Source organism: Ascidia mentula, chromosome 8 (genome assembly GCF_947561715.1).
Source record: "Ascidia mentula chromosome 8, kaAscMent1.1, whole genome shotgun sequence".
NCBI classification, from domain to species: Eukaryota; Metazoa; Chordata; class Ascidiacea; order Phlebobranchia; family Ascidiidae; genus Ascidia; species Ascidia mentula.
In genome coordinates this window covers 1530524-1557964 of record NC_138573.1, presented here as the reverse complement: position 1 = coordinate 1557964, position 27441 = coordinate 1530524, and the positions used below count along the sequence as shown (strand labels likewise).

At 40.0% G+C, this 27441-nt stretch overlaps 7 protein-coding genes across 11 annotated transcripts in view; 2 read left to right on the top strand and 5 right to left on the bottom strand.

Moving 5' to 3' along the window:
- Window positions 1–143: 143 nt before the first annotated feature.
- On the bottom strand, window positions 144–2252 carry LOC145910486 (protein FRG1-like). Its single transcript, XM_082997625.1, has 8 exons — window positions 2134–2252; window positions 1839–1978; window positions 1498–1639; window positions 1307–1421; window positions 989–1093; window positions 638–760; window positions 486–574; window positions 144–426 (listed from the first exon to the last, which is right to left on the bottom strand). The coding sequence occupies exons 1-8, from the start codon at window positions 2190–2192 to the stop codon at window positions 390–392; spliced, it is 810 nt and encodes a 269-aa protein (XP_082853751.1). The 5' UTR covers window positions 2193–2252; the 3' UTR covers window positions 144–389.
- A 4-nt stretch (window positions 2253–2256) lies between these two features.
- LOC145910485 (uncharacterized) lies at window positions 2257–4925 on the bottom strand. The gene has a single exon (XM_082997624.1). The coding sequence runs from the start codon at window positions 4839–4841 to the stop codon at window positions 2463–2465; it is 2379 nt and encodes a 792-aa protein (XP_082853750.1). The 5' UTR covers window positions 4842–4925; the 3' UTR covers window positions 2257–2462.
- Window positions 4926–8199: 3274 nt separating this feature from the next.
- On the top strand, window positions 8200–9538 carry LOC145910723 (uncharacterized). The gene is made up of 2 exons (XM_082997922.1): window positions 8200–8403; window positions 8681–9538. The coding sequence occupies exons 1-2, from the start codon at window positions 8200–8202 to the stop codon at window positions 9536–9538; spliced, it is 1062 nt and encodes a 353-aa protein (XP_082854048.1).
- A 94-nt stretch (window positions 9539–9632) lies between these two features.
- Window positions 9633–13732, bottom strand: LOC145910851 (beta-glucuronidase-like). Its single transcript, XM_082998061.1, has 7 exons — window positions 13451–13732; window positions 13280–13391; window positions 12797–12979; window positions 12097–12479; window positions 11276–11705; window positions 10689–10886; window positions 9633–10390 (listed from the first exon to the last, which is right to left on the bottom strand). The coding sequence occupies exons 1-7, from the start codon at window positions 13729–13731 to the stop codon at window positions 10001–10003; spliced, it is 1977 nt and encodes a 658-aa protein (XP_082854187.1). The 5' UTR covers window position 13732; the 3' UTR covers window positions 9633–10000.
- A 3715-nt stretch (window positions 13733–17447) lies between these two features.
- LOC145911176 (PRA1 family protein 2-like) lies at window positions 17448–18918 on the top strand. Its single transcript, XM_082998433.1, has 4 exons — window positions 17448–17887; window positions 17955–18038; window positions 18290–18423; window positions 18521–18918. Exons 1-4 carry the CDS (start codon window positions 17703–17705, stop codon window positions 18655–18657), a joined length of 540 nt encoding a protein of 179 aa, XP_082854559.1. The 5' UTR covers window positions 17448–17702; the 3' UTR covers window positions 18658–18918.
- A 43-nt stretch (window positions 18919–18961) lies between these two features.
- LOC145911177 (copper transport protein ATOX1-like) lies at window positions 18962–20143 on the bottom strand. The gene is made up of 3 exons (XM_082998434.1): window positions 19923–20143; window positions 19670–19751; window positions 18962–19418 (listed from the first exon to the last, which is right to left on the bottom strand). Exons 1-3 carry the CDS (start codon window positions 19926–19928, stop codon window positions 19294–19296), a joined length of 213 nt encoding a protein of 70 aa, XP_082854560.1. The 5' UTR covers window positions 19929–20143; the 3' UTR covers window positions 18962–19293.
- Window positions 20144–21041: 898 nt separating this feature from the next.
- The window catches only part of LOC145912635 (uncharacterized), a 45517-nt gene continuing 39117 nt past the window's right edge, over window positions 21042–27441 (bottom strand). For all 5 annotated transcript variants that reach the window (XM_083000176.1, XM_083000173.1, XM_083000177.1 and 2 more), the window contains 8 exons: window positions 27199–27429; window positions 26019–26201; window positions 24563–25568; window positions 23746–23910; window positions 23265–23460; window positions 22677–22755; window positions 22180–22314; window positions 21042–21892 (listed from right to left, as the gene is read on the bottom strand). In XM_083000176.1, the coding sequence (XP_082856302.1) occupies window positions 21859–21892; window positions 22180–22314; window positions 22677–22755; window positions 23265–23460; window positions 23746–23910; window positions 24563–25568; window positions 26019–26201; window positions 27199–27429 (2029 nt within the window). In that variant the 3' untranslated portion in view covers window positions 21042–21858. The remainder of the gene's footprint in view (window positions 21893–22179; window positions 22315–22676; window positions 22756–23264; window positions 23461–23745; window positions 23911–24562; window positions 25569–26018; window positions 26202–27198; window positions 27430–27441) is intronic.

The window sequence follows — 27441 nt, the reverse complement described above, 5'->3', positions numbered from 1 at the left end:
TTTACGGTTTTTATTATTTTTCCCTGTTAGAAATGGGTGGCTCGTCATATCGATAAGATAACAGTTTGTGTCTCCATATCGAGGAAAATAATTATAGCCTTTGCTGTACGATTATGTCACTCCATAAAACCGCCACATGCGACAAAGATTTATTTATTGAAAAACTGCACATTCGTCACACGGTTTAGAAGTATTGTATTGTATTGTCATTTGGTTGTTGTAGATTTACATATCCACACACATCTCATGGTGGTACACTGTTGTGTTGGACGTAGCAGAAACTCTTGTCTCCGAAATAAATTCACTCCGCCCACACACAACCACCTTGCAAAGCAGCCTTTGCTTTTGCAAATAACTAGTAAAAAAAACTAAAACGATCAGGTTTTGATTTACATGCAGTATCGATCTGACTTCATCTTTGATCTCCTGAAAAACGAAGTGTTATTATTTTCTTGGAAACTTCAGAACACCAAACTCTTCTTTACCTGTCCAACAACGCTTCATGAAGCAGGCCATCTGTTTTCGCTTTATCCAGTCGGTTTGCATCTTCCTCAGACAATCTTAGTTTTTGATCCTTTAGGAATAAAATATCTCATGAAATTTGGAGCTGAGCAGTTTTTGTTAATGTCCAACTTACTTGCCAACTTTGAAACTTCTTTACATAGTTAACTTCACACTCCTTCATGTTGGAAACGTCTTTTTCTTCTACCGGAATGTCATCATCCTTTTTATCTCTCGGTTTTTCAGATATTGATCTGATCTGCCACAAGTATTGACACAAATTGATCATGAGAAGTGAATGAATTCAAAGGAGTTAGGTTATTTCATAAGCCTAGTGTTTCATATACTAATGTAAAAACCACCACTGCTTCCTGTGTTTAAAAGCATACAAATTTTTTCTTTCATTTTGTTCTGGCTGTATGATCTCACACATAATGGTCCCAAGTAAGATTTAAATAATATTTCAAAACAATATAAATCCACTTACTTGAATCATTTCGTCCTTGTCAGCACTTCTACTCGTGGCAACAAGATCTCCTTCACTGTTGCAAGAAACAAAGCAGCCATTCGGTGCCATGAGAGCCAGTTTATTCTGCAAGAGAATTAGCGCAATTCTCTTTTTATGTGGATTGTTATGCAATATATGAAATATACTTCAAACTTTTGATGATAAAAATGAGATGGAAGTGCAAGTAAGCATTCACTATTTAACTTGAATTAAATATACACCAGTGTTATATAGTACTTGCTCTGTAATGATTAAATACTTGTACAGTCACATACCACCATACAAAGTGCATTTTACCTCTTGAAACACTGGTTCCCACTGTTCCTTAATGCTGATTGCATCACTCACGCCAACAACTTGATTTTGTCTGTCCACACTCAAATACTTTCCAAACCCAGTCTTTAAAGCAATTCTGAAAACAGCCACCATTCTCAAAAGTTACACCACAGTCCTGGATAGGTGAAAAATAAAACTATTTGTTTTCTTACTTTTGATCGGAAACTACAACACATGTCAGTTGCTCTGGGAGATCAGGACCTTCTCCTTCTGGTCTCGGGGCTCCCAATGTGAACATACCATTGTCCATTGCGCTCACATAAATGTGCTTCCCCATTTCAATTGCTATTGATCCTGGGAATAAGTTATAGGGAAATAATACCGGTAACCAAAATGTCGAGAATACTTTTAACAAGAAAAGCATCCTTGGTAAGAAAAATTAGTAGGTTTTAAGAAACAATAAACCTAACATAGTTGTTTTACAAACTGAATTACAGTATGTACATACAGCTTATCCAAATAAAATTTATTTCAAATAACAAATAAAAGAAACCTTTAAATTCTTCAATCTTTGTTGCACGCCACCACCCTCCATGGGCTTTTGTGTCTTTGGCGATTTCTTCTTCTCGTCGGATTCTCTCCTCATCATCCTTCTTGTGTTTCTTGTGCTTTTTGTGTTTCTTATCTTTGTTTCTTAAAAATATGAAAACGTTTTGCTTCATGCACAGTTGGTAACAAATTCTGGAAAAATTCCAACTGCTACGATTAAAAACAATAGTTCATATTATATGTCCCCTTTAGTAATGGAATATTTAAATGAACAAGGTAAAATAATACAAAAATCCTACTTTCTTTTTTCTCCTTTAAAAACGAGTTTAGCAGTTTTGACTTTCTGGTAATCACTCATTTCATCGTTGGAAGTTTCAAATATTTAACATTAAAGTATTTAAAAACAATCTCAAGACCTAGAAAAGCAAATTGCCAAAATAGATAAACAAAACAAATTTCAACTTTTAAACACACTTTAAAATTGGTAAATCCAGTCAGATTGTTTTAAATAAAAAAAGCAGAAAATAAAAGTCCTCACAAATAAAATTTACAGAAGAAATGAATGGCAACATGTTATTTAATTTGATTTCCACATAACTATTATTATTTTGTAAGTACACAGCAAACGTCAGTGCAATTTATATTGAAATGTCTGGTTCGTGGTTGCTCCCATAAGGGAGTGGAACTGGTGATCGTGCTCTTCATTATCCATTGCCGTTGTATTCGGTGCAACTAGCACAAGAGCATTCTCTGTGGTTTCGTTCGCACCTTCTTCTTTTCTGTGCCTTCTATTGTGCAAGCGTAATTCCACGTACTGTCTAAACCCCTTGCCGCAAATGTCACACACAAATGGCTTTTCTCCAGTGTGTATTCGTATGTGGACGTGTAAGTTTTCTCTGCGATTGAAAACTTTACTGCAATACTGGCAAGGATATTGTTCAAAGTGCGTCCTTCTGTGTATTTTTAAACGTCTCCTTTTCACTGTTTTGCCACAAACGTCGCACGCCACAGCTCTATTTTCAAGAGACAGTTTTTCAGGTCCCTTGGCATGCTTTTCCAAGTGTTTCTTCATATAATACTTTAGCACAGTCCTGCCGCACTCCGTACAAGTAACCCGCATGTCACCAAGGGCATTTTTAATGTGGTAGCGATCCATATGAGTCCTAAAAAATGTGTACAGGTGTATTGACTTTTCAAAGGTTGGACAAAGTTTGCAGTTCATGTACAGACATTTGTAATTGTTGCTCTTTGATGAACCACATATCGATGCCTTGGCGAGGTCATATTGAACTTGCAGATGTTCAACATACTTAAGTATGGACATTTTCTGGCGACAATCAACACAAACTGTTTCTGAATTCCACCTGGAATTCAAACCTCCAGACAAGCTCAAGTCAGCAGGGATGCCATCGCATTGATTTATGTTTAAAGGCACCCTACTTTGATTAGTGACATTTAACATGTGTTCATTGTGAAACCCGCCAACCACATCAATAGCTTTGTTGCTAATTCTGTCAGTGGATAATAAGGAATTGGTTTCATCACCATTATGGTCAGTAACATTTTCTTGGCCTGTGAAGTTATTTATGTACTTTTGCAGGACTTGCTGGTTGTTCTCTGGGAAAGGTCCGTAATTGTGAACAGTTTGATAATGAGCAAGCTGACTTTCAAGGTTGATGAATGCTGCACAAATTGCACACTGCACCATAATGTCAGAGTGGCTTTCAAAAATGTGAACACCAAATGAGTGCTTCCTGAAAAAAATTTCACCACAACATTCACCCATAGTCTTCTTGAACGGTTTTCCACCAGAAAAAGACCTTGAATTTGTTCCAATTTCATCTGAAACATCAATTCTTGACTTCCGTTTGCGCTTTGGAAGGTCTGTAGCAGGCAAAGGAACAGGTTTGTTTTTGCTGCCTTTTGGTCTGCCTCTACGTCTTTTAGGTGGCAGCAGTGCAGCTTTTTGCTTGATGGCCTCATGGTCTTTAAAATGCTCCTCCAATTTTGCTTTGTTGATAAAAAATCTATCACATTCAATGCACATGCAACCCTTTGTCATTGGATCAGCAGCTTCACTCAGTTCTGTTTCAGAATCCAGATGATCAGAGGTGTCTTCTGGATGACTAGAGGTGGTTGAAATCTCATCAGGAATAAAGCTTTCATCATAATCACCTTCTTTGTCACTGTTTGACCCATCAGACCACAAAAAGTCTTGGTTGGGGCATCTTGATTTTCTTTTTCTTCGTACTTCGAGAATTTCTTCTGGACTTTGACCAGTCGCAGACTGAATGTCGTCAAGGTCACACGCTACAGTTACTTTTGGTTTGCTGCTGGAATTAGATGTGTTTGATTCATCTATTGTCACACTTGTTGGACTGGGTGATATATTTGTTGGGGTACTAGCTGCCAATTGAGCCAACATCTTTTGTTTAAAGTTGCCATTTTCAACCATGGAATCAATGACAATTTTCACTTGTTGCTCATCGACTCCATCAAGTGAGGAAAAAGCTCCAGTATAGCAATATTCCACAATATATTTAAACCCCATTGGAAGTGTCAAAACATTTTCAGTACCTGAACCCATCCCCTTAGCAACGCTGGTGTTTGAGGTAATATCGTTTTTAATTTCTTGGATCTTGTTTAACTGGGCAATAAATGGTTCACCAAGGAGGGCACATAGCACACCTTTGTGTACGTACATTACTGTTTGATTGATGGCATCATGTGTTGGATCTGGAATCATTACAGGTGTTTCCAATTTAATGACAAGATCACAAAACAATGCTCCGAAGCTTCTTTGGGTGTTCAACTTTTCCAGAAGGTTACCAACATGCAAATGTTCCACTCTTTTGTTGAACCAATTGCATTCAAACTTCTCTTGGTTATAGTTTGACAGTAAAATATCCACAAGCGTGCTGTCATCCACATTTAGGTTTTCTTTCAACGCATTCCATCTTTTACAGTTGCCTGTACCGTTCGGTACATCTTGTATGTTTACCGACATCGTGTTTTGGATGCTTGAAAGACCATCAATTTCATGACATTTTAGTATACAAAGAACTATACTACTAGGTCAAATACTACTACAAGTCTCTAAAAATGGCTAATTTTACTGTGTGTGTGTCAACATAAAATCGAATGCAAGTTTGAAAGACTTTTGGATTAAAAGTACAAAACTGAAACACCGCTCATAGTTCTATATTAAATTGTTATTTAAAGTAATACTTTCAAAACAAAAACAATGCGTATTTGTATTCATTCTGCTCGCGCAAATCTATTGCTTCCGATCATCGGATTTACGACACTGTCATCTGGTTGTTTCCATGGATTTTGAAGAGTTCGTAACTTTGCTTTTGCTGTGCAGAATTATACAAAGCTATTTCACCAAAAAATTATAAGAGATATTCCTAATAGAACTTGGTTTTAAAAATTCCCAAATCAAAGCTTTTATTCATTGCAATGTAAATGTCGCACCAGGGCGTCGCGAAGCACATGGAACCACTAATTTACAGCGGAACAACGGAATTAAGTTTGTTTCTTAACTTTTCATTAAACCATTGCATTTAAGCCTTTATAGTCCTCTGTTTACAAGGTAAACGTGTAATTTATCTGGAAATTAAAATGTTGAAGTTTAGGCTCATTTTTTATCAATGATCGAAATCTATACTTGGCGCAGAAACTCAGCTGCGTATAATATGTAAATTTTGTCCTCAAACCGTTTTTGTTGTGAAAGACAATGTCAGAAAACAGTTCTTAGCGCAAGTTTCATAGCAAAATACTAAAATACTGACAAAAAAATTATATAAGCCTGATTTCGGGCTTATATTAAACACGTTAAAAAGAAGGCTACTTTGAGATCTTTTTGTGCATTTAAAATTGCTCATGCTGGAGCTCAAGGGAATCAAAATAAGACTGTTGAAATTATAAAACCCACATTATATTGTCAATTATAAATGTGCTTGTGGGTTTGGCCGATTACACTAATGCGTTTTCCTTTCACAGTATTATGCGCAAGTTGTCCTCTGATGTCGCCGGCGATCAAACAAATATAGCAGCGCCCGAAGTCCATTAAGACATATAAACAGGCACCATATCGCCGTGAGAAACCCATGCAAGCATCCGTGCAAGAGAGTTCAAGGAAGGGATGATCGGGCTGCTTGCAGAGAGAGAATATACCACTTGACAAATCATCCGATTACCTTGCATTGTGTTTAAAAGATGATTCCAGCAGACGAACATTTTCACAGCAATTGTTTGTTTTTTCTAACGTTTTAAACAGAAGATATAAATATATGTATAAGACATTTGCATTTGAAATATATTAGGTATTTTATGCACTTATTACACATAGCCTGTGGGTATCGCTGCTTTGTGTGATGACCTAGTGAAATACCGGTTTAGATAATAATATTATGACATTTAAGCTATTTGGAAACAAAACTGTCAAATTAGTGAAATAAACCTATGACGAACGTTTTGGCAAGTACCTCTATGTTGTCAGGCAGAGAGTCAACAACTCCATTTTTATTAATATCGCAACCGAACTGTCTCTTACAAGCTATAGGCGTATTATTGCTGCATTTTCGAAGCAACAACAAAACTAAAAACAAAAAGAAAAACGTAAAAACATGAATTTTCAGAAGTGTTAATACTCTATATAGTAACCCAACGAATGACGTTCTTTGATAAACATGAACCCATGCGACCCTACAAATGTTAGGAAGTTTAACTGTGTGTTATTTATTATCATGTAAGGTCTACTTATCCCAAAAAGATAAAAAATATTCAGAATCATCATTAAAAAAACGGAACAAGATGTTATATGTGTATTGTACCGGCATTACACTGTGAATAAAGAATCACGACATTGCTTTTAAAAGTTATAACATTACAAAACATTACACCAGACAAACAAATTGTTTCGTAGTTTGCGGCTATGTTTTTTGATGGAAGGTTAGCTTCAAAGGTAAATGAAAAACACTCTTTGACCAAAGCGGATATTTTTGATAGAACAACTTTACTTTCATAATATAGCAACGGGGTTTGAATCAATGTAATTTTGCTCAATTGAACAGCGCGTCAATTGAATTTGATTTGATTGTAATCCATATCGTTCGCACAGCAGATTTGACTTGTTGTCGTTCGGTCTATTAGCGCTATGGAAATCTGTATATAATCCGGCGGCGATACCAGAGTAATGCAGGAAAAACGTATTAGCCCACATTGCAATGCATTCAAAGTCGCTGCACCGCGTGCTTCCGTTGGCCCCAGAGGATACCATACTTACGCTATTGATTAAGTGGGCGATGAACAAGCAAACAAACAACCTCAATCCCGACGATCGCCCCAGCAGTGATGGTGGAAATATTCGTGAGAAATGAGTGTGTGTTGCATGATCAATAAAAGCGGCTTGCAGCTACGACAGGTTCCTTCTCTAAGGACGCGAAGCGTTGCTGGACGCCTTGAGAAGTGTTTGTTCAAACCAAGGTTCCGTCGAGCGTAGGGAGTGTCGCGCACGCCAGCACCACCGACAATCAATGTAGAACAATGGCGTAACAATGCGAATCGCTTTCCAATCGGTCCCAGCAAGTGTCCGATCGCCCGTCGTTCTCCCGCAGCTTACGTGGATATGAACAAGTTGATGTCGGAATTTTCCCAGGGCCGACAAGCGCCACCACATCTCGATAATATACTAATCCATCTCGCGACGCCCTGGCGATAGAGGAGGTCCGCGCGCCGATCTTAAGCAGCTTTGCGGGGTTGATCACGTATCAGGGCTAATTTATTGCATCGCTTAGATGCCAATTACGCGATCTGGGCGGCAATCGGCCACGAAAAAGGCACCTCCCGGTTTATAATCGCCCCAGTTTGTTTGCAATTGATTCATTCAGCTATCAGCAGTTATTTTAGTTTTGCGACAAAGTTTTGCGTGACGAACTTACGCAATGTTTGTTTTGCAATTTTGCGCTGAATTTAATTAAATATCTGTGAATTGGCGGAAAGTGAGTTAGAAGAGAAATAGAACAAACAGTTTTAAAGCTTTTTTGGCGCAGTCACCGATCATAGGATGTCAGTTTGCATCAAAGCGCATTTGTTTTCTGAGAAATTAATCATGAACAAATCTGAATCGAAAGATTGAAAAGTTGGATATATGGCTATTTTAGGCAGTGGTCAAGTGCAGTTCGTGTTGCCAAGTGCAGCCAACGGCGCAAATTACTATTATTTATGGAAAAATATGTTGCAAAGGGTGGGAATCGTTGTGATCCTAGGGCTAAAATGGGAGTTTCCCGGAATTACCAGATGACTTACCTTGAAACTTTTAAGAGAAAATTATATTTTGTTATTTCAGGTTTTGTGTAAAAATGTTGAAAGGTGTGCTGCACGTTCGCGAAATGCAACTTACCAAAATGGAAAACCGAGACGGTGAAGCTAACGTCCCCCACTCCTTCTCAATCGAATCTCTCATCAAACGTGATTACTGCCCCAAATCTGGGGAAAAACTAAAACCGGAACACTTAGAACTACCTCCCTCTCCTCCGACATATCAGTCGAGTCCAAAGCATTGGGTAAGTGGATTTCAGAATTAAATCCTTGCTATTCTAAGATACATTGCTCTAATTGCCGTAAAACTACGTCATGTTTGATGACGTCAGGGTTATAAAAAACAATTTGACTTCGCATTATCATAAAATATATTTTGTATTTATTCGTATGTATTGGATATGTTAATTCCTTTGTTTCAATGCTAAGTCCGTTATAAATACTATAACAAAATGAACATACTATGAATCGCTAGCAAAGATTTTCACGTTAATGAAAAATAAAACTGATTTATCTTTCCAGAATGGAAGTTCGTGCGACAGAAGGGTGCCACGAAAAAGTGACGAGTTTCCAAGTTGTTCGTCACCGACTTCTCACGAGGAACAAAGAGTTTGTTGGTCTCCGAGTCCAACACAGGAAGCGAGTGGACATTTCAGGGAGACTCAGAGTCATCATCACTCCAAGCCCAGTTACAACACATGTTTAAACCAAGGCACTGGACTTTCCAAAGCTCAACACTTGCCGCCACATTGCCAACAACAGTTTAACCAGCGGGCGGCAGCAGCTTATGCAACTTTGTCTGCCCTAAGCATGCACGGAGCCATGCATCCGAGCGCACCAAATTTTGCCACCAACTTTACAGACAAGCTGTCTCAACAGTGGCAACAATACCAGAGAAGTCTTGAGCGTCAACAACAGCAGCAACAACAAGTCAACGCGCAAAGCCTCCAGTTTCCTCACATGTTTCAAGGTGCAGCGCCTGGTGTTTTCCCGCCTTTCGCTCCACTTGGCTACAGCGATTCCGTTCACCAGCAGCGGGAGGCATTGCAAACGAGATTGTCTCCCAAACATCCGGCACCTGGACACGGATATAACGTCACCAGAGGCGCTGCGGAGCAAAACGACCAGGAGAAACAGGACGCGGATAAGAAAAGGATGCGCACGGCTTTCACCGGTCACCAGTTGATCGAACTGGAACGCGAATTCCACGCTGACATGTACCTCACACGACTGCGGCGGATTCGGATCGCGCACCTTCTCGACTTGAGCGAGAAACAAGTGAAGATTTGGTTCCAGAATCGACGCGTGAAGAAGAAGAAAGGGGGCAAACCCGACGAGGGGAATCCCCACTCGCCAGCTGATCAAATCGATCGAGTTTAAACGAAGTTGATTTTCCGAGTGCGCCTTGTTTACTTTGCATTGTGTATTTATGCCTTCAGCGTCATTACAGTTAATAATGATGAAAGGTGGGGTGTGAGTGTGATATAGGTTATATTAAAGAACTTCGATAGATTAAGCAGGCAGATGATTGCCGGGATTTCAGGGTTATAGGAACATCAATTCTACGAATGAATTAACGACAAATGAAAATATATTTTCAGTATACTGCATTGAAATATTTGTCAAAATCAACTCGGCAATGCGATCACGAGTACGTCGCCTTATTATGTTTAAGCAATTAAAACAATCAATATTTTCATCACTATGGGCCAGTGTCTTTTTTCTCAGAATTATGAGTAAACTCGGTATTATCATTACAAATACGACCAACTATTATGTTTTAGCAATCAGATACAAAACGATCGTTTAATTGCACTTGGATGGTTGCATTCCACAAACTTTTCAATAATCGACGAGAATTTCAAGTTCCCGTAAAACTTCAAGCTCTTTATTCGTACTGACCAAGAGCGAGGCGGTTTGTTTTCGCAAAGCGTGATAACGGTCCCTTATGACGTAAGCGGGCCATTTCGGCTGCCGCTGGCGGGTCATGAGGCCCTTGCGGTTCCCGTCGGCCCTGGAGGGCGTCTGGGCCGTCTGGAAATCGGCGAAATTCCAAATCATTTCGCCCACAAAATATGGCGCCATTTGCTGTCTCAGGGCGTCGAAAACTTTGAAGTGTTCCGCCATGACGTCACAAAGGTATTCCTCGGTGTACATGACGGGTGGGTTGGCATGGAAACCAGGGATGGCGCCGGCCCCCCATTCCATGTGAATGATAGGTTTGTTGCGCGTCTGAAAAAGAAGACTTTATCAAATCTTTGCATGCCACACTGGGATTCGAACCCACACCATCCTGTGCACCAACCTCGAAATGTGCTTAAAAAGACGTGTGAGTATTTGAAGCTGTTAAATAGGTAAGGTCTATACGATTTCTTAAACCGACTACCAGCGCTGAGGCAAGGTTTAGGAATTCGTTTTACCAAAAGAAAAAAGATGCAAATAACGCATCTAAGTAATCTTCTGAGAAACACTTTTTATTATTTTTATTATTATTTTTATTATTATTTTTTCAACTGAATTTTAAACATACCTGATGCCAGTGTTCAATGTAGTCGGTAAGCCTGGGTCCAATGACCTCTGTGTGACCCGCGTCATTGTACCAACCTTCATATTTATTCATTGAAACCACATCCACGTAGGGAGTGGCCAAGTCTTTATTGTAAGCGGAGTTGCAAACAAATGTCACAGGTCTCGTTGAATCCAATGCCTTGGTGTGCTCTATTACGGTCTGAAATAAATACGAATTTACTTATGCTTGATGGTTGGTTTATACAATGCTTAAAATCATCTTTACAGGCTTTTGGTTAATTTCGATTGCAGTATTATTTATTCTTCTAGCTAAATAAACGTTTTTTGGAACGCAAGTTTTTTATTCAACCATTGGCAGTTATACAGAACAAAATAATTTCTTTAAAATGTAGCGTTTTGTCCATTCACACCAAAAACTCCCACATTAGCATTTCTGTAAACAGAAGACCAAGCTTTAACCAAAGATTTAAATCCTTACCTATTAGAGTTTGAATGTTTATATAAGGTTACAACTAAAATAAAGCAATTTTTTCTCTATAGTTCCGATGTGCATTAATTCCGGGGCACTTACGTGCATGAAGCTCTAACCTTAAAGTAATCCTGAGCCGGGGCAAGCTGCGATGCAGGTTCGTTGGCAACCGACCACATCACCACAGCCGGATGATTTTTATCCCTCGCTACCAGCTCATCCATTACCGCTAGATGATGCTGAAGAGTCGCGTTGACAAAATTGTCTGCATACTTCAAACCCACCGCGGGGCATTCGTCGATTACCACGATGCCTTGCTCGTCACACATCTGCATAATTTCCTCTGCGTACGGGTAGTGGCTGGTGCGAAACGAGTTGGCTCCAATCCAGTTAAGTAGGTTAAAATCCTTGACGACCATCGGCCAATCGAATCCTTTGCCTCTGACATCCCAGTCCTCGTGTTTCCCGACTCCCAGGAAATAGAAGGGTCTGTCGTTGATGAGAAATTGAGTTTCGGTCACCGCAACTGTTCGAATTCCAACCGGAAGTCTGTAAAGAAGAGTTGATATTTTGTAATTAGTTTTACGGGTTTGGATACCAGTATTTCCCGGTGCACTGTTTTTTGGAAAGACTAAATGTTTAAAAAGATTAAGCTCGCGAAGGATCGTAAGAATAAATTTTTTAAACAGTCTGTGTGTCCAAAATAATGCACAAGCAATAACTGAAAGTTATAGAGCTGAGACTGACACGGCGTATTTAAGAAATGGGATTAAATTTCTGACAATAACTTTTTGTCTTGATCGTTTTACACAGTGCCGACATGTTGGTTAAATAGATAGAAGCTGACACGTGTGTCTGTACGCTGAACAAGAATCCTTACAAGGAAATTGTCAGTTTAATATAATTCCTCTGCCCGTATACCACTGCAAAATCTCTTTACCTGTAAACATCCGACACAGGCAGCTTATGAAGTCGCGTCTTCGGCAGCAATCGTACAACCAGATTGTACAAATATCCCACATCTGTTGAATTCATACCTACCGGCCACCACAAGTGAGGGTTTTGTACTGTCAGGGTCCCAGTAACCCCAGATGCGTTAGCAACAGTGCTCTGTTGATTTTTATCCATGAGGTCGACCTGAACGTTATAATTTTGGGCGCCGGTTCCGTTTACGTAAATTTTATATCCCAAATTCGCAGTATGTGTTGCGTGACTTATGCTGGTTGTGGTGACTGTGACGTCACTGACAAAGACAGTGGGCGTTGTGTAAAGTTTCACGGGTCGGTGAACGCCGGCGTAGTTGAAGAAGTCGAACTGGTACGTCTGGAATAATGAAACGTATGTAGTATATTTCGAATGGTGAAGGCGGTATGCTGTTCCGTAAAATAATTTGCGGCACAATGAAGAAATCGAATACACAATGGTTTCTTTTAACGTGTAAATTGAATTTTTTTTTACCTTCACCACTGTATATTTCGCAGCAAATTAAACGCTTTAATGAAATGTGGATCAAAGATATTTCTAAACCAACAATCTACATATAGATTCATTGTCCATCTGCGAGAAATGAGCATTCAATAAACCAACAAGCAATTACAAACACATGCACTACTGATTAATAAGTCATAATTTTATGTAACCTGGAGACTGTAGTTTTCGGGGTAGCCATCGGCTGGTGAAAAGTGCTCAATTTTTCCAGGAGGCAAAGTGTTTGGAGTGAGGGTATTATTGACAGCAATGGTCAGTCTGTTCGGACCAGCGTAGTTCAGATACTGGGTAACATCGCATTCGAACGGCAAATGCCCGCCGTAGTGTTCCATCACCTGATAGAAATATGTTTAATTCGAATGGAAACGACCAACTTTTCAAACTAATAAAACTTTGATGCTCGGGGGTTTGCCAATTTTCCTGCTGCAACATTTTCTTTGAACTTGCATTTTAACATATTGACGTGACCGGAAAAGGTGTTTAAATTTGATCAAGAGAATCAAAATTACGTTGAGGCAAACTGCAGCAATTCGTTGCTTGTTTTTAACATTTTTAGTGCAGATAGCGCCTTCCAGCAGCCCGCTTCCATATAGTTTAATGTTGACGAAATGCAACGACCTTGGTGAATCATTTACCTTGTTCGAGTTGATCCACACAAAGGCAGTATAATGTGCACTGCCGACTCGAAGCCATTTGATGGTCGTTTCATCTTGCCACGAAGAAGTCAAGTAAAATGTGGTTTCGTACCTGAAACATTTGTCGTTTGTGTAAGATTGAAAAATATGCCACCCCAATAAGCATCTTACCATGCCCAACCGGTAAAATCCCGAATTGACTTTTCTTGTGTTATGTCGTTGTAACTGGAGGGCACGGGCATATCAATAACACGTCCACTGTCTGCTAAAGGCTTGGTCCACCATTCCTCTGTAAACCCTTTATTTCGGCCTGTTGAGTTGTCCACACGAAATTTCCACCTTCCGCTTAAATCCTTTATCTGCCTCGATTCAGATTCGCGGGGATACAAAATTCCATTGCAGCGACAGCCCAACAGTGCTAAGATAATTGTGGTTAAGCCCAAGGTCCTCATCTCACAGTACTGAAGGATAATGCAGGTAGAGTAAAACTTGTGTGCTATTGTCGGGCGTTATTTAAAACTTGTATACAAGCTGTAGACAGATGGCCACTGTTTCGACCTAAAAGGTCTCATCAGTGCAGCTGGTGTGACTTTTAGACGACTTTGCTGACCAAACGGCCAAGCAAAGACTTCCACTTTGTGGTGACTATACAATCACCGTCATCCGTTGGGCACCAAACCAAAACGGAGAAAACAAGGTGGAAACACTATGGCCTGCAGGGACTAAGTTTGCAGAACGAAACACTGCCGTATATCTGACTCCTGAATCTATTAAAAACTTCTACCAAAGAAACTACCCTTGCGACTTTTAATCCAAACATAAAACGTAACACAAACATACCTTGATCCAAAACAAAACAACACAAAACGCGCAGCGTCCAGAGCGTAGTTCTATCGCTTCGAAAGTGTTCTCTATCCTCTGTCCATATCGTTTTCTATATTCTCCTCGGCTTAAGGCCGTGCGACGGTATTTATAATATTTTTGAAAATGAGAAAAATGCGATTATTAAGGAACGTCGATTTCGAAATTAAAAATATAAACCGATTAACACATCTGTGCGAGATTAACACATCTGGCGAAATAGAAACGAAGCGATTGACCTACATGCCAGTTGCGCTTGTACGGAATTTCAATACACAAAAAAAAATGACGTTTAATCAAAAAGTTTCTCTACAGAAAGTCCCCCGCTGCGAAAGTGTTTGTTGGGTGAAGGTCAGGTGTTAACGTGCGTCTTGGATTAGCACGCTGAAGTTTAATCGTGCCGAACATCTTCGTGAATCGATATATCGTTGAAACGTCCAGTAGCATTTGAACGTGCACTGAAGTTCGACGTAGATCGTTGTTGCAATCTGTAGACATTCTCGAACAAACAACAGTTAAATTTTCTAGGCCTAAGTTACTACATACGTATCGCGCGTTGTTATGATTTGTCAGGTGTTTTGTTAGTAATTTTCTTTTTATATTTGCGTGACAAACAGCTTCGGTTTTTGCGATGAAGCAAGTGACATTTAATTCAAGCGCTGGAACAACAACAAGGACAGAGAACTTGAGGATAATATACAAATAATAATAGCTTTGAGTATTGTCATGTGTCAAAAGTTCGAATTAACAGTGAAAAAATCAAACATGTCTTTAGTAATTTCCAGGATTGGCATTTAATACAGTCCACTAGGTGACGGGCTTTATGGGAAAGGTGTTGCAATGTGAAATGTAATTCGTGTTTTGGCCGTAATCACGAATCTCCCACAAGGCAATTTGTCGACACGCAGTGAAAATATATGTGTGTGATGCATCAAGCTGCGGTCTGAGGAAAATAAAAAAAAATAGTCGCATTGAAAGTTACCAGTGCAAAATGAGCTAATGGGTAAATCACTAAGTGGATTTTTAATTCACCCACTGCACAATGCATGGCTTCAGGCTCAGCAACCAAGCGTGTGGCTTCTGGTCACTTGCGAAGTTGAGACGTCAGGTGCGCCGTGCGACTAGCAGTCTCGTGCTGCGCTTCGGACTAGTTGTCCGGTAATGTGAAGATTCATGAGTAAAAAAATATGCGTTAAGTGAACGCCTCGCGACAAGCGCGATAGCCCTGTGATTGCTCACTGAAAACACCATTCTGTAATTTATGCATTTCTCCTGTTTTTTTCCTATTGACAAGTTGATCAATTAATATAAAAGTTTACGTTTTGGAATTAACCATGACAATAACAAATCTAAAATCATTGTTATACCGTATCCTTTATCACAGACAACAAATAGGATTATCCACGTCCGATGTTACGTCAATTTCGGGTATAAAGAAGCCGTAAGTCCCGCAATAAAAATAAGTAATTGACGATTCGGAGTCATGTATTAATAAACGAAATTTAAAAACGTATTCAACAATATCGGCACAACATTATATAAGGTTGACATATGACGTAACCACTAAAATGCTGGTTAGGCATTACGTAACAATAATTAACATTTACTTACGTTTCAACAAAATATGCTTTTCAAAGCAGTTTGGCATTGAGCTTAATTATACAACGTTTTAACGCAATAAAAAATGCACCAAACCTTTTCGAAATACCCAAGTGCTTGTTTTCTTCGTTGTACCTGTCTGCCAAAATATCTTACAGGGAACAAACCTGAAAAACTTGCTTGACATGGTTATTTCTCGTTTCACAAGTTATTTTTCTTCAGAAAATGACCACAATTTAACTTTTTCAATTGCGCAGTTATTATTTCAGAAGGTTTAAATTTGCGTGTTCAAATATCACGGAGGACAAAGTCACCAATTTCTGCAGGGACTAAGTTTGCAGAACGAAACACTGCCGTATATCTGACTCCTGAATCTATTAAAAACTTCTACCAAAGAAACTACCCTTGCGACTTTTAATCCAAACATAAAACGTAACACAAACATACCTTGATCCAAAACAAAACAACACAAAACGCGCAGCGTCCAGAGCGTAGTTCTATCGCTTCGAAAGTGTTCTCTATCCTCTGTCCATATCGTTTTCTATATTCTCCTCGGCTTAAGGCCGTGCGACGGTATTTATAATATTTTTGAAAATGAGAAAAATGCGATTATTAAGGAACGTCGATTTCGAAATTAAAAATATAAACCGATTAACACATCTGTGCGAGATTAACACATCTGGCGAAATAGAAACGAAGCGATTGACCTACATGCCAGTTGCGCTTGTACGGAATTTCAATACACAAAAAAAAATGACGTTTAATCAAAAAGTTTCTCTACAGGCCAAGCAAAGCTCAACCAATAGTGCCGTCAGGCCCCCCCTTTAAAACGTCTGCATAAATAATAACACTGCCGTGTATCTGACTCCTGATATAAAGGCTACTATCAAACCCAAAGTCAAGCTATAAGTTTAATACACAATTCACAACCGCATGTGGACCAATGGCTTTTGCTGGATGTGTAACAAAGTAGGGCGACTGGGCATCTGATTGTCTTCCGTGCACATGAGCGAATGACACTTATTCCACCGCAAATGAGCCAAATTATTATCCGACCATTCCGACGGTAATAAAAAACACAATAATTTGCAAATATGACCCTTGCGATACAACTGTACCACTTCCAACTGCATTTGGTCAACGTAACTTTTAAATACATATGTAAGAAAGGTTGAACAACCAGTCTGGCATGTCAATATACTTAAACACGTTGAAACTAGGTACGCGAAGCAAAATGTCAAATCATTGCTCTCCCAACAAGTTCGTGTAGCAAACGAATTTGCACGTACAGTGTGCAGCGTACAAATAGGATTCCCCAGTCGCTGCTTTGCTAAAGCTAAAGTCTGTTTGCGTGTTCTTGCTGATATAGACTACAAGTGTAAGCCACTTACACAACACCTACGCAGCCACCCGATCAGCCACATCTGCCTGTCTATTTCCTTGTATTTTCCACAGTGGTAACGCTTGGTACAGAAGAGCAACTAGAATAACTTAACAAAGCTGTGTTTAAGTCAATCAGTTGCCACAGGCCTTGCGACTTAAAACGTTGTGACTGAATGTTGGAATTCAGCAGCCAAACTTAAATAAACCTTTTTTTTCGCCGGTTCACGCGTTTTTCGTTGTGTGTGTTCATGCGCAAGTTGATATGAGTGAACTTTTTCTACAATTACAAAACCCTTTCAGTTTAAAACCATCCTCAAAAGTAAAGGCAATTGTTTGTGATTTTCATATTAATTAAATTTGACTGGTTAGCCCTACAGCAATACAATTAATAGTAAACCCTTCTCTTCCACCTAATGTATATTTCATAGGAGTGAGACCAGCCCAGCTTACAACCTCTGGAGTTTACTTTGCAGCAACTAATCAGCAAGCCATGTCTATTGATTAGTGTTGGGGTAGTGTGGAACGCTGTGCCCAACTTAAATTAGTTGTGTTTCAGAAAGTATTTAGATTGATCTAAAAAATGTCGTCAAACGAGTTGCAACTGGCACCTTTCAGAAATATCGATGACTTTCTGTTTGCAAGTGCCCGATTTTCACCTCCAAATTATGAGGACAAGGAGCGAATGAATAATCGAATTATGCAGAATTTACTTTATTATCAAACCAACTATCTCTGTGTTGCTTTGCTGGCTTTCAGTCTTGTGCTGTAAGTTATTATGTTATTGTATCAGATTCTTTTTTGTGTCTTTGCAATGACTCTATAATGCTGTCAGGTATTTTCAACCATTGGAGACACTGATTGGAGCTGGTTTGGTGCTTGCCTGTTCATTGGTATTTTTGTACATTTCTGACAACAGGTTATTTTCATTTTAATTTAGTGTCTGAAACTGTTTTGAAAGTAAAATACCTATTTCAGGCTTATGGGGTCAAACACAAGAATCTGACTTAGTTTCATCCAGTTAAAGTTTATTTAACATACACATTCATATTTCTGTATTTAAAAATAAATGATTATACTGATGCTAATATTTAACTTACAAGTATGCGTGTTGTAAGCAAGCCCGTTGACAAATTTACATGGACAAAGAATGATAATCTGCATTTTTAGGTATGAAGTTGGAGCGTTTAAGAAAAATCACCCAAATTTGGTTGTGGTGGGGGTGATTGCATGTTGCACAGTGGTCATGTATACAATCGGTTCAATTATGGTGTTTCTTCTGAGTGTGGCTCTGCCGATGCTTTGTAAGTATCAAGTATTCAGTAAATTGTATTATCATTGTCAATGCAGTTTTTGTACATTGTTATAATGCCAAAAGTTTTACTGAGTTTCTTTTTTTAGTGGTGCTCCTACATGCATCTTTCCGCATGAGAAATCTAAGAAATAAAGTTCAAAACAAAGTGGAGCAAGTAGGTTTGAAGCGAACACCAATGGGAGTTTTGATGAAGGCATTAAATCAAGAAATTCAAAATTTTTAAATGTTTAATAAGTGTCTCTAGTCACAGTATTATGTTGTTTGCACAGTTCTTCAATATCGCCTACATTCAACAACTGGTACTGTAAATTTTGCAAACCGACCAATATATCATTGTAATATGCAAGTTACCAAGCAGAGGTTGTAGTGCAATATTGGGTTTGTTGTGTGTGTGCTTTAATATTGTTGATGTTGACCATTATTGTTCTGCGATGCATGCAAATAAGATGACTTCTGAAACCACTTGGTGCTACAGGGGTTTAGTATCGTAAATAAAAAGATCAATCGGAAAATAAGTTTCACAGTCATAAAGACCCAGCATGACATTTATTATGCTGTTTCAAACAAGCACTTACAATGAGTACAAAGCATCTTGGCACAAAACTAAAGTTGCAACACATGAATTTTTGTGAATATTACAATAAATTACACCAAACATGTGTACATAATGATTTGGGGTGAAATAAACTTTTACCACCACATACAGCCTAAATAACAATGTGGAAAACCATATAAACATGACAACAAACATTAGGGAACTATTTGAGACTGCATGATAAATTGCTTCAAAAAGCAAACGCTTAATTCCTAAATGCCACAATTTTAGTTAGGATATATGCATTATGAATTGAAAATCAACCTATTTGACACCAATATATGTCACTGCCTTCCCAGATTTTTCCAGCATCTCAGTAAGTTGTTCTTTGGCCATGTCAGACTTTATGGTTACTAACTTTTCATCCAAGTTCACATCAAATGTGGCACCTGCAAAGACAAAGAGCTTGTTTTAGCATGAAATGTGGCACCATGTTACTACAAACACTATTGCAGGGACTGTCGAACAGGTCATGTAATTATTGCTTTGGCATATTATGCATATATGCTGCATTATGAAATTATGTGTACGACCAGAAATAAAACCCATCCCTATAAAACAAAAACAACTTCACAAAATCTATATCAATTTAAATGCCTCATTTTGTACTGTTTCCTATGAATTATCAACAACATTTAACCTTCTCCAAGTTTTTTTGTTAGAATTCTTGTCACAGCATTCGAGCAACCACTACATGTCATTTCAACTTTGAACTCATGGGTCTGCAAAAGTCAAGCGCGATTGCTTCAATACAGACTTTGTGGAATAGTAAAACAATCAATACTATCTGGAATTATGCTATTTCTGTTACATTATACTAGTCAATACTTTCAAGGTACAATTTCGATTAAAAGGATTAATTGATCATGTATAATACTATGTTTATTACTTACCTCCATTTGTACAATGGAACGTCAACCTTTCAAGAAATTTTGGTTTGCTTAAAACAGGTTTTTCAGCAACTAGCTTTTTACCTCTGAAATTTAGACGCAGTAATTAAAGCAGCACGTAGCCAATAAGAAAACAATTATTTCGTTTAAACTTCAAAACGTGTTACGAAATCGAGCAAATTTTTTTTAATCTCAGAATTCAGAAACAAACGTTGTCCATTGTAATAACAGGGGGTTTCCCTTGGGGTGAACTTTGTTTCTGTCCACGTATTTCACAAAAAAACTTTTCACCTGACCGTAGATATCTTAAGTAGTCTCAACACTCCAGAGTTTTAATATTTTCCTCGTCGGTCTTTTCATTAAAATTATTGTCGAAATAATTTTAAATACTTTTTATGCATTGTCAGTTTGCATTTAGCCAAATACTTTTTGAAAACATTGAAAAACGTTGAAATTTAATCGTTCCGGCAAGAAAAATTCCTGTGTTCACCACTGGTAAAGATGTGTACTTGGCAAGCAACTGTCATTAAAACATTGTAATAGCAATAAAATGCACCATTTTCAAGCGCCACGGCCGGTGTTGGCTTCCATTAGCACCTGATCGGATAACTAGAACAAACAGCAACTTCCCTTTCATGAGATTTCCTCCATAGACTCTGCTTCCTACGTCAGGTCCCTTAAGGGAAAAAACGATTTGCCGGTGCGGGAGTTTGACATACATGGACCCTTTATTTCCATATAAATGTCCTCTCTAGACCTGTATGGGCCATGGTGCTTATTTCTTTAAAAAAGGACGCATCTTTTTTATGTTTATCCAGAATAATAAACATTGTACAAAAACTAAATTTTGAAAAGCCAATTTTAACAAGCGTAAGCCAAACATCAGCAGGCGGGTTCTTAGGAAATATGGGGCTTGTATTTGACCCAAAAAGAAAATTAGCGAAATTAAAATTTGGAGATTTAACGTTTTGTTAGACTTCATGGTAAATAGCGTGTACCCTTTCAAAGGCGGACCCCATTTGGTCAAATTAGTAAAATGTGTCTACGATCGGCACTTGAACGTAAGTGTTTTGAGCCTCTTAAAACTTCACTAATAAAACGATTCGGATAATTTCGTGCGTTTATTGAGAACAGAAACGAGTCGAAACGGCAAAAAGTGTGGAAACGAAAACACTGCACAGAGAAACTGCTTGTCGGCCGAAAGTAACCCGGATGTCAGGCTCAGATTCGCTCTCGAGCGCCTCACAGTGGCAAGCGAAATGCTCCTCCGAATGGATGAGTCTTTGTGTGGTCACAGTCAACTTGTCACAAAACATATCGAGAAGAATTTAGGGCATTTTCAATGCGAGCAAATTACCTAGGGTTTGGCGCAGCGGTTGGTCATGGCGGGGTTATACTTTATCGCGGGCGAACGGTTGTGCTTTGACAAATAGGCGCGCGTGTTACAAAAGATTTGCTTTGCAGAATGATTGTGACATCACAACCGCTACTGAAGCGATAAACAGAAAAAAACTCGTCTTTTGTCACGTGATGAATACTTGGGTTGCAAAAGGTTTTGAGATTAACGGTAGAAACGTTTTGGCCCCTCTTGGTCAGGGGTTTGGTGATAGAACGGAAGGTCGAAAGTCAACGGAAAAGCGGGGTACGTTCAAAGTACGGGCGGCGCGGCATGCAAGAGTACAGCGGAATAATACGGAAAACGCGGGCCAAGTTCACAACGGAAAAAGCTCAGGACACCAGCCGGATAGAAAGGCCGCGGGGAACTTGAAAGAATCCCAACGATAGCGAACAACGATTGCACATTGGATGAAAAGTGGATATGGATTAAGCGCTGCAGCTGCATTGCTTTTCACACGGCGAATAAATAGATTAGCGAGCGGGTAGACGCGGCGCCGCCCAGCGGCTGTGCGTTTCAAGCCAGCAAGGCACTAGGAGGCGCTCAGTAGCTGGTGGGCGTTTCGACGTTCATCATGCTGCAGAAGAATGAAACTTTTTTTACAAAAGTTGCCCAAAGCTTATGTGAATACGAATAAAACTAAAAAAAAACTCAATAATCTTTGCAAAATATGGTAAAAATATTTACGTGTAGTAATGAACTGAAATAAATACATGAGACGAATTTGTATAAACCACGCAACGCATGTTAACTAGAGTTGTGTAAGTATTAACTTGGTCAGCAACTTTTCTCACGAAGATGTCAAGAAAATCGGGTTACACAAGAATTAAACTCAACATAGACATTAACAATAAAACCACGAACCTGCCGAACGTGTGGAAGAATTCCTCCATCTCTTTTTGAAGCTGCTTATTTCTCTCCTCTGCCTGCTGGAGACCGCGTTCGGCGTTGCGCAAGCGGATTTTGGTCATGGCATGCTTTTTAACCTCCTCCTTGTATCTGGGGACAACAGGGACGCGGTCAGAGCGAGTCTTTAAACGCCGCAAGCCATTTTATATTGGATATGGAACGCTGTAAATAGACAGGATGGAAAACCCCACAAAACCGGGATTAACGCCAAAGTGGTAGTGCGTGCTGGTATACTTAAACTTATTGTAAATCTACGAGCGGAATCCTATACGCACAGGGTATTGGGCCAACTATTACATTAGCTAAGTGAAAAGATTTGTCAAAACAAATTGGACCCAAGCATTAAACAACAGTTTACGCTTGCAATGGAGGTTGTATTAATATCTCACGATTTTATGGCAAACACATTAAAGGGTAATGGCGCTGTTATTACCACAAAGAGAGAAACTTACCGAACGTCTGGTTGTGAGTCGGCACTCTGTCGTCCACTACCGGGTGAGAGCGGACCTTCACTAGGATCGGTTGTAGAATCTAAAATAAATCACGTGTTATCTATTGTTTATATTTGCAATCTATAACAAAAATGTAATGTCAGGGTCAAGGTTGCTGTTGTTCAATAAATATTTGCTACAAAGTCATTTTTACACACTATATATATATAGGTATATCTGCATCAGGGGTGGGCAAATTTCTTGACCCAAGGGCCGGAAATTATTAAAACTGTTACACGTGGGCCAATAGTCCATGTGAGTACAATAAAATGGATAAAAAGTGTTTAAACCTAAGTTTTTTAACTAATTATTTTCAGTAATTAGCGATAAAAAGCTGTAAACCAAAAAGAAATGACACCCGAACTAAAATTACATTGACTGCAGAATCATTACTAAAACTGTGTTCTTGGTCACCACTAATTTATATCACCAACAATGGGACGGATTTAGACATCCAATATATGCTGGATTTGGTCGATGTCTGTTCCGCACGAACTTAACTTCATAAAACCTTTTGTAATTGTTAACATTCCACCGCATCCAACTTACCATCCAATAATCCAGCTCTGCTGAACGCGTCGGAAGCTCCAGAGACGGAAGATGGGCTGTGAGGATTCGGATAACCAGGAAGACTGGCGGAGAACGGGGAGTACATGGATGTGGAGCTCTTCATCTTCATGATGTAGTGCTCCTCCAGCATCCGGGATCGCTTCTCGTGTTCGATCCTCTGTTTGCGAAGTTCCTCCTGGAGAAAGAAGAAAGAATATTCAAGAAAGGAAATATTACTGGAGGAGTAAAATCTGGATTAAATTGTTGCGGAATTAAAACGAATATTATTACGTTGCTATCGGTGCATTATTAACAAACAAACCCTAATAACCGATCCTATACTGTATATTCTAATATTGTTGCACAATATCGCAACGCAATTGACTAAGCGAAGGAAAGACAAGAGAACTATTCGAACGTCAAAAGTTACTGCGCATGAAGCCACAGACAAATTGAAAAGGCGTTCAGTGAACAAACTTACCTGAAGGGCTTTGACTTGTTCCTCCAGCTCCTTGTAGGTGAGAGCAGATCCGAAGACGCTGTTTGCGGTGGAGGAAGGAAGTTGGGAGGACCTGTTTGATGCCAAGTGATTCACATCATTCGTCATCTCGGTTTCGCTTCGAGAATTCCGTTCGCTTCCCGTGTTCTGATGACAATGGAAAGTTGCGTTAACTGATTATTTTGGCTAAAATACAAATTACTTGTAGGAGTAATGTTTCATGCAATGGCACGATTGACAGGATCGCCCCATTGCGCAAGTCCTTACTTGGCGATCACAGCTATCGTATCGAGATCATTAGGTTTACAGGCTACTAATAGGAGCGTATAATTCTCAATATGAGAAGCACAGCTACAAGTCTGCTGGTAAGCAAGCGAAGGTAATCTGGTAAGCATGAATTCAGATAACAACTAGCACTTATGGTGGGCACACAATGTTTAAGACGTTTGCCTTCCCAATGCTTAATGGCAGACTATTGAATTGCATATTTGCTGGAACTGTAGATTGGTTATTGATTTTCCCTGTCTAAATATGGTGTTAACAACAATATTCATCCACTTTTGAGGTTGTTAAATCCACAATTTAAAAGTTTTATTGGTGTCTGGTACAGGTTATGAATTTCATATCCGTTACGTAACCCTTAATCGTGTTGTGCAATTTTATCCACGTATTATGTGAATGTTGTCATCGCCAGCATATTTCTCCTTCACCGAGGTTTCAGTCATTCGTTTACAACATCCATCGTAACACTCGCGGTTTAAAGGGGTTTCCCCTCCTGCTAGATGACGTCACGACTCACCTGCCCGCTTCCGCTCTTCTTGTTCTTCCTGTGAGGTCGGGATGGGATTGGAGGAGCGTTGGAAGATGCGGAGGACGCCTCATCGCTCACCGAGTCCATTGATAACCTGTTGGGGAGGGTGGCGCTCAGTTCCGGGCGAGGGACTTTCCCCGTCGCGTTCTTCTCCTTGCGGTAATCCGAGTCGCGACGGAAACTACTTCTCTTGCTCGATATCGTGGAGAACGCGCGATCGTCTGGTGGAACCGATTCCGTGTTGGATTCCTCGTCGGTGACGCAACCGCCATTTTCTCGTCTGAATTTACGCGATACGCGACGCTTGTTGGGGAGATCGCTACGTGACGACGGAGGGTAGTCGTTGGGGCTGGAGTGGCAAGATTCGACCTCGCCTATGCTACCGGCCACAGCGTTGGTCGACGACCTTGGGGTTGCGCTGCTTAACGAGGGCGGGGTACTGTGGTTGTTGACGTAATATGATTCCGGAGCAGTTGCGGATGTTGCGGTGGATCTTGGTCTCGTATGTTGGGGTAATCCTCCTGTGCTCTCGTTGCTCGATCTCCAGTCGTGTTTGTGCGACAAGTAAGCGTGCAAGGGTGGCGTCGCATCCGAGCTTGCGTTGGACGACGCCGTCACATTGTCGTACAACGACTTGCGTTGACCTGGAGTAACCTCTCCGCCCGGTGACCCGTTCCTACTCGGGGTCAAACCCTGACCGCTTGTCTTCCGCCTTAGAGGTTTGTTGGGCTTCCCGCGAATTGGAGGCGGGAGAACTGGAACAGGGGGAGCTCGTTTTGACGTGCTTTCGGGCGTGGGGCCCATGGATCCGGTTCCACTGTCGTCCGTGTGGCGGTTCTGGGTCAATGTGCCAGGCGGTGACGCTGCTGTGCTAGTAAGGGTTCCAATACCGGCGTCAGGGGCGCTAACGGCCCCCGCGGCGTCCATGGCAACGTCAGGGAGAGAATGCAGGGAAGACACGGGCGTGGTTTTCTCATCGTCGGGGAAAAATAACCTGGGGATAAAAGGTTTTTTCTTTAATATGGTGAAAGTTTTGAGGATATATATGAATTAAAATCAATAGAGCCAATCACGTTTTTTATAATGGGTGCAGACAGGGCCACACCTAATATGTCTCGTATATAAATGCTCAGCATACAATTCCAATGAAAAATACAACAACTGCTTTGTGATGTCATCGCTTTATATGCCCTTGAATATAATGGGAAAATGGTATTTACGCTGGAAAGACATCAAACACTTGAGTTTTATATTATTCCTATTTTCTACCGAGAAGGTTCTCAGCCCAACATACGCCGAACTTTCAAGATCCGATTTAAAAACACCGATGATTTCTCCCGGGGTTCCGTCTATTGGTTTCATTCCCAGCAACAAATATTTTGCGAATATTTTACAAATTTTTTAAACCTTGCTGGACTACGGGTGATCGTTGCCATAAACCGACCTGTGGTTGTCAATGAACTGGAACATGACGTGTTGCACGAGACTGGCGTCAGACATCATGGTATGTGGATCATCTCGCTTCGATCGCATGATGTTCGGACCGAAAACCATAGCGAGGTTGGAGATGTCCATTTTGTTGACGTCACTGTGACGTTGAACTTCGTCCAGGAACCGGCACATATATCTAATGGTAAGAGTAGTTGGGTTAGGAAAACAACAAGAAACGTTTGATTTTTTACCATTTAGTTCACCAAGATTTTCTACCTTCCGTGTGTCCATGGCTACACAAAATATTAAAAATACAATATGAAATGTTGTGTAAAAGCAATTGCGTAGAATCTAGCTTTTCCTGCAGCATCCATAGAGTATAACGAGGTTACGACTTTATGACACATCCGCTCAATGTTTACAGTGTGACATGTTGTCATCATTGCGACACTTATTTAATACAGCTGTTTTATTTATGGGTGTCCGGGACAGTTTCAGTGTTGCGCAATACGTGTGGCTTATTTGAATAAAGGGGGTTCGATTGCGACCAGACTAAATATTTGGGTTTCGAAAACACGTATTGGGAAAGGGTAGAGATATTATTAGGATCGTTAAACCACTGACGAGAAAGGGATCTCCGCGATATCGGGAATATGGCTGATGTGTCATAGACGGTAAAAGACCCCAGAAATTTCACAGACTTGTCCAACCGACTTAGAGGATTCATTTCATATGTGTTTTTATCTGTTATTTTGTTGGTCATAAAGCTGACAGGAGAAAACACCAGAGATATGTCACAGAGTTGCCTAATCGGTAACAGAAAGCTGATAACTATGGGGAATCAATCGCTTGCATAACACAAACAACGTACTTGACCACACAACATCATATCTAGATCTGTGACGAATAATCAAAAGCAAAACCTGAAGATTTTCTTCTGCTTCGAAACCCAAGTTACGCCCATGTGAAATCAGAGTTTTAAACCAAACACCAGCAACTTAACAATTCCGCTTCATCTCCCTCCTTTTTTACTTATCATTACTTCACCGTACCATTTTGCCGGCTCGCCTCACACTGAAAATGATTGTAGCACAAAAATCGAGACGTCTGTATCATTAACTTCTTGACTATTGGCTATTTTGTTTGTATTGAACATTATCCTGTTCATCATCAAAACCAAGTGAAGAAAATACCTGAGTAAGTCGAAGTTGACTTGAGGGAGGAGGTTGAGTTGCTCCTTGATCACACTCTTCTCCTCCTGTCTCCTCACTTCCGCTGCGTCACTTCCGGCGTCGCTTCCGTCGGCCATCGAAGTTTTAGCGCAAGAGATCAGAGGTTCGTAACGATCGTACGGTATTATCGGTTCGGGGAGTTCCCGCAAATAACCTTTGAGCAAGGACGCCACCGTGTGGACATCGGTACTTCTGAAAGTCGAA

Bases quoted from the DNA above. Each gene is read 5' to 3' on its own strand.
- LOC145910851 (XM_082998061.1), bottom strand. From the start codon at position 13,731: ATGAGGACCTTGGGCTTAACCACAATTATCTTAGCACTGTTGGGCTGT. The intron at 11,706-12,096 runs GTAAAGAGATTT...TCTTCTTTACAG, and splicing joins CCTGTGTCGGATGTTTACAG to ACTTCCGGTTGGAATTCGAA. The intron at 10,887-11,275 runs GTTAGAGCTTCA...TATTTATTTCAG, and splicing joins CGGCTCAGGATTACTTTAAG to ACCGTAATAGAGCACACCAA.
- LOC145911176 (XM_082998433.1), top strand. From the start codon at position 17,703: ATGTCGTCAAACGAGTTGCAACTGGCACCTTTCAGAAATATCGATGAC. The intron at 17,888-17,954 runs GTAAGTTATTAT...TAATGCTGTCAG, and splicing joins CTGGCTTTCAGTCTTGTGCT to GTATTTTCAACCATTGGAGA. The intron at 18,424-18,520 runs GTAAGTATCAAG...TTCTTTTTTTAG, and splicing joins TGTGGCTCTGCCGATGCTTT to TGGTGCTCCTACATGCATCT.
- LOC145911177 (XM_082998434.1), bottom strand. The intron at 19,419-19,669 runs GTTAAATGTTGT...TTGTCTTTGCAG, and splicing joins AACAAAAAAACTTGGAGAAG to GTGCCACATTTGATGTGAAC.
- LOC145910723 (XM_082997922.1), top strand. From the start codon at position 8,200: ATGTTGAAAGGTGTGCTGCACGTTCGCGAAATGCAACTTACCAAAATG. The intron at 8,404-8,680 runs GTAAGTGGATTT...TTATCTTTCCAG, and splicing joins AGTCGAGTCCAAAGCATTGG to AATGGAAGTTCGTGCGACAG.
- LOC145910486 (XM_082997625.1), bottom strand. From the start codon at position 2,192: ATGAGTGATTACCAGAAAGTCAAAACTGCTAAACTCGTTTTTAAAGGA. The intron at 761-988 runs GTAAGTGGATTT...TACTTGTGGCAG, and splicing joins ACAAGGACGAAATGATTCAA to ATCAGATCAATATCTGAAAA. The intron at 427-485 runs GTAAAGAAGAGT...TTCGTTTTTCAG, and splicing joins CATGAAGCGTTGTTGGACAG to GAGATCAAAGATGAAGTCAG.
- LOC145910485 (XM_082997624.1), bottom strand. From the start codon at position 4,841: ATGTCGGTAAACATACAAGATGTACCGAACGGTACAGGCAACTGTAAA.